The sequence below is a fragment of the Branchiostoma belcheri genome, unplaced genomic scaffold, assembly GCF_001625305.1.
Source record: "Branchiostoma belcheri isolate BF01 breed outbred unplaced genomic scaffold, Haploidv18h27 scaffold718, whole genome shotgun sequence".
NCBI classification, from domain to species: domain Eukaryota; kingdom Metazoa; phylum Chordata; class Leptocardii; order Amphioxiformes; family Branchiostomatidae; genus Branchiostoma; species Branchiostoma belcheri.
In genome coordinates, this window is record NW_017804374.1 from 9446 (window position 1) to 15032 (window position 5587).

Sequence of the window (5587 nt, forward strand, 5' to 3'; positions counted from 1 at the left end):
TGTATAAAAACTGACTGTTGCTTTAAGTTGACCATTAAGGTATAACAAACTATCTACACAACTGATTGTACCTCGAAACAACTGGCAGACACATACCTTTCCGGTCAGTCAGAAAGGTGCCTGTTGGTCATTTCTGGGTAGGAACTCGTGTAGAATGGCACAGGTTGCTGTTGTTCTTGCAGGGTGTGTCAGCTTCCTTCGGTAGCTAGCTGATCCGTAATGCCGTGTGACAAAAAAACCCAAGATTAGTCTTATAAACATGCTGGAGTCGATTGTCTGGCCATGGATGGTTCATCTTGAATGAATTCGAAGAGATAAAAGTGCAGTCCTTTTTGCATTAAAAAACAGAAGTGCATTGCTTTCTTGAACGGAGAAAGAAAAGTGCATTGCTTTTCAGTATGTCGAGTCGTCTTCTGTGCTTTTTTGGACGAAAGAAGAAACTTGCGGTACGTTTTTGGATCAAGATAAGTGCGTTCCTTTCTTGGATAAAATGTGTTGCAATCTTTGTGAATGAATAGAGTTGCGCGGCTTTTCCGGATGGAGACAATATAAGCTTAAAGTGCTTTGCCTTTTTTGGATCAAGAAAAGTGAGCCTTTGTTCTTGTTGACCATAATTCCTTAGGTTAGAAAAAGTTTTTGCAAGACGACAATTTGAGAAACGTAAGCCTTACTTTCCTGCCAGGTTCTATATTTCAAATTTTATTATTACTATTTTATGCCACATTCTTTTCTTGTATCATGTTTCCATGGGCTACCTTGGAAATTAGCCTCAACGACATAATGGACAACCCATTTTTTTGGTAAGATTAATAAAAAAAAGGTTGTTGCAGATTATGACAACCCCAACATTTTTACTTTGAAAAGAGACATTTTTGTACCTTTATGACAGGAAGCAGCAGTATAATTATATGATACAAGTATTCAAACAAAAACAAACAAAAACAAGGAAAATCGTAGATTCAAACCTCCGGGTTTTTTTGTATTGTATTGGTTTAGGTTATTTGTTTGTGTGTAGTATGAAAGTTATGTGCGTAATATGTTTGTATGTGTTTGATGGCTACTGACGGTTGGTTTGGTATGGACTGTTGATTAACGTGTCTGACAGCCTACACCGTCACCCGCGCCATTACCCCCGCCGTCACCCAAATTTTTTATTGGAACCAGACACCCCTCTGTTTGACCCCTTTTGAATGCTAAGACCCAAAACTGCAACCGCCCCATTCCTTAACAACATGGTAAATTCCATTTTCAGCATGGCAGGGGTGTCCGGAGCACTTAAAAACCTTTTATTTCGACGCCCATAAGCACATATGCAATTAAACAAAAACGTTCTGCATCATCTGCAGCCCAATAGCAATACGTATACCGAACAACAGACCAATCCGTCCAGCCGATCGCGAGAAACAGCTGCTGACAGAAATGTTTCGAACAATAGTAAAACCTCCTCGCGGAAGGATATCTCCTTCCCCGGAGGTAAAAAAAAACACATCAACCTCCGCTTGATAGTAGGTACGGTGGACCAGAGGGACAAGTTTGGTTTACTACGAAACAGAATACGAGCTCCTGTTTCAGCAACATGCAATACTTTGTATATCTATCTAAATGATTTTGTATCGAAGATGTATTTTGTTGACTGTCCTTGTACAAAAGTTTCATAACCGAAAACATATTTTCATGGACTTTTTTTAGTCTCCAAGTAGATTCATTCGGGGCAGGGGACGGCCTAATTGGCCTCAAGAGTTACCATTTGAACACTTTGATATTGCAGCCACCAAAACATCTGCTTGGAGATTATTCTATCTTTTTTCCGTATTTCGACCCGTATGAAGTCAAAAGAGGGCAAATGAATAGGTAAATTATTAATTCAGTTTCAGTTTTCAGTTTTATTCAGATCCACAATTAGCCTCATAAGAGGCTATTCTTCCTGTGGTCTACACATTCATATTTAAATACATATATTACAAACGTACAAAAACATTACAAAATTAACAGTACATGGCAAACTTTACACAAATTCACTATTTACAATCCAGTACTTTGCTAGTTGCCTATGTTATTCCACGTGTGTGACATCCTGTACATAAAGCGCTTTTTCTGAGAGGTTGATTTTGGTTTTGGTAGTCTGATTTTGTTTGTGCTGGTTGAACGTGTGACATTAATGACACTTCTGTCTTTCTTCACAGAACTCCAGACGTTTCCTTCATCGGTGGTTTTCTGAGACGACATCCAACACATCGAAACAATCATGGTAAATTTTCTGCACTAATTATTATAACTAACATTTTCATTGTGCTAATTTTAGCTAATGAAGATTAGAAACAGCCTTTGTTTGACATTTGTATAGTGGAGAAAAATTATCCCCAAATTTCAGGTACACAATTTTTCAAATCTACTTTTTCATCTTTGTGACGATGTGTGTAAATAATTATACTTTTGTATTAAGTTAATTGTTTGATGACGGCGCTAATATAAGTTATCCTAACTTGAGTACACTGTCATCGTGTCTGTATTTCTTTATATATGTTTTAATAAAAAAATAATTATTATTATGTTCGCTAGAGTCAAATGTCGTCAGTTTTTGTAACATTAGGACGATATCAAAGTTGATCGATTTTCTAGTCATTTCTTTGCCATGTAAGTTGAAAAAACCCTTCGCTTTTGCATGTGAGTGCCAGTCAGGAAGTAGAGATGTCAAAATATGACGCTTTTCGAGTGCACTAGTATTTACAAGCTTGAAACACAGCTGCCATGTTTGTTTACTTTCTGATGTAAACAAACATGTTTACATTCTGATGTTTTTGGTGGCACCACTCAGTGCTCCTCGTGTGAGTTGTTCTAGCAACAGCCATAACATTTCAGAAAAGTGAGATAATTTCTCAAATATGATGATTATAATGAAAGTAAAATACAATCACACGAATATTTTTTACATACAACTTTTCATTTTTTTGTGCAATAATGTTACATAATGCAATATTTTGATTGCAGTCCCACGAGCTTCACATTTTTGGCTCCATCAATGGCGTTGAGTTTGACATGGTGGGCCATGGCACCGGCAACCCCAAAGATGTAAGTATAACTGGTGGACGTACCAACCACTAAGTCTCTGATACCAGCCCAGAAAAGAACGAGAAACAGTCATGCCTTCAAATATCAGAGTTATCAACCAAGAATTGAGGTGTTCAAAAACCCGTATTTCCCCAGAACTATCGTAGACTGGAACTCGTTGCCACCAAGCACAGTAGCGGCATCATCACTAGAAAGCTTAAACAACTCCTGCAATTAAATGTGCAAAGATTGAGTGTAACAAGTCGTTCGGTATGATATAGCTAGCTGCCACCGCGCCGCGTGCCTGCGAAGCTGGTGTGTTACGCCGAAGGGCGGTTATACCGGTTATACAGATACAGATACAGATAAAGTCTCCACCAGACTTTTGCAGGCTAAATAAATCGTAGAAATCGGTGACTAGTAATTATATATAATCAGTGACTGTTTTGAAAGGTAGACACACGTACCCCCATTAAATTTTCGACGTCTACTGTACATCTTGATCACGGAGTGACCTAGTCTTGCGAGAACACGAGACCTGCAAAGGTCTCGACCTAGTCTTGTGTTCTCGCGAGACTAGGTCACTCCGTGATCAAGATGTGTACAGTAGACATCGAAAATTTGGAGGTACGTGTGTCTACCTTTAAGTTACAAACAGTCACTGATTGATGGATGTTCTACTAACTGCCAACTGGTTCTCCTCCATCTGCAGGGGTCCCAGGAGCTACAAGTGAAGTCCACCAAGGGTCCCCTCCCGTTCTCTCCCTACGTCCTCGCCCCTCACTTCGCGTATGGCTACGACCAGTACCTGCCTTTTCCCGACCAAGGGGTGTCGCCTTTCCAGGCCACCATGCAAGGCAGCTCGGGGTAAGAGTCTGTTTCAGTGTCGGTGAAGGTTAGACATACAGGTAATAAGATACGCCAAAAACATTTACTCAAGCAACGGTCAGACGTTTCAGGTAGCATGCACTACCTTTCGTCAGTGACACTGGAGAGTTGTCGGAAAAGCAGATGATTTTTGGCGTAAGAGTTTGTTTAGTTTATTTTGCATATAAAGAGTAGTAAAATGAGCATGTTGTAAAATGAGCATGTAGTAAAATTAGTGTAAACATAACAAAAGGGAGTAGCATGAGCATAACTAACGAGGATATGCGGGGGAAGATAAAGAAGCTTCATGGCTTGTCCGGGATCTTCCACCAACATTTGAAAAATTATATAATCATGGTAGTAATGAAACAAATAGTAGTAATAATACATAACAGATCATTTTTAAATAGATCTGTATCTGTATCTGTATCTGTATAGCCGGTATAACCGCCTTTCGGCGTAACACACCAGCTTCGCAGGCACGCGGCGCGGCGGCAGCTGGTTATATTACACCGATCGACTTGTTACACCTAACCCTTGAACTTCTAGCTCTAGACATTGTTTAAAGCTATCCATTGACAATGCCCCTACTGTACTTGGTGACAGTGAGTTCCACTCTGCGATAGTTCTAGGAAAGAATGAATTCTTGAACACCTCGATCCTTGGTTGATAACTCTGGTACTTGAATGCGTGGCTATTTCTTGTTCTCTTCTGGGCTGGTATTAGGTACTTAGTAGTTGGGACATCCACCAGTTTATTAGTCATTTTGTACATCATGCATAGTCTAGACATCTTTCTTCTGTCTTCCAGGGAGGTCCACTGTAGGTTTCTTTTCATTTCCGTGACACTAGCACCTCTTACCTAGTTGTTCATACAGAATCTTGCAGCTTGATTCTGTACCCTTTCCAATTTGTCTTTGTCTTTCTTTGTATATGGATCCCATACTGTCGCAGCGTATTCTAGGTTCGGTCTTACAAGTGACGTGTATGCAAGTGATTTTACTCTAGTTGGACATGCCCACAGATTACGTTTAATCACTCCCAATGTCTGTTTCGCCTTAGTTGTTATATTATTAACATGTGCACCCCACTTCAGTCCGCTTGTCAGCGTGACGCCCAGATACGGATGGATTTTTGTGGTTGCTAAAGCCTGACCACAAAACTGGTAGCTAGTTGCATGCGGTGTTAGTTTGTTTGTTATGTGCATAATGTAGCATTTTTCGGGATTAAACTGCATGAGCCATTTGCTTTGCCATTCTTCCAGGGTGTTCAGGTCTTTTGGAGAAGTTGTGAGTCGGTCTGTGTAGAAAGCTCTACATACAATAGACAGTCATCGGACAAATAACCTCACATTTGAGTCAAGCTGATCTGGTAGGTCATTTATATACAAGAGAAAGAGCAATGGCCCCAGGACGGTTCCTTGAGGGACCCCAGACGCTACTTTAACTGGAGCCGACGCCTTCCCTTCAACCACTACTGTTTGCTCTCTGTTGGTCAGGAAGGCCTTTAACCAATTCAGCGTAGGGCCTTGGATTCCATAATACTCCAGTTTTGAGATGAGCCTGCCATGGGTGACTTTATCAAAGGCTTTAGTGAAATCAAGTATTGCTAAATCTACCTGCCGTTTACTGTTTAGTGCGCCAGCTATATCATGGACTGTTAGTATAAGCTGT

General features: G+C 40.3%; 1 protein-coding gene across 1 annotated transcript in view; it reads left to right on the forward strand.

Moving 5' to 3' along the window:
* Positions 1-3915, forward strand: part of LOC109484962 (GFP-like fluorescent chromoprotein dsFP483) — a gene marked incomplete at both ends in the record, with an annotated part of 6566 nt that extends 2651 nt beyond the window's left edge. The window contains 2 exons of the mRNA XM_019788334.1: positions 2989-3069; positions 3761-3915. Coding sequence (XP_019643893.1) covers positions 2989-3069; positions 3761-3915 — 236 coding nt within the window. The remainder of the gene's footprint in view (positions 1-2988; positions 3070-3760) is intronic.
* Positions 3916-5587: the final 1672 nt, after the last annotated feature.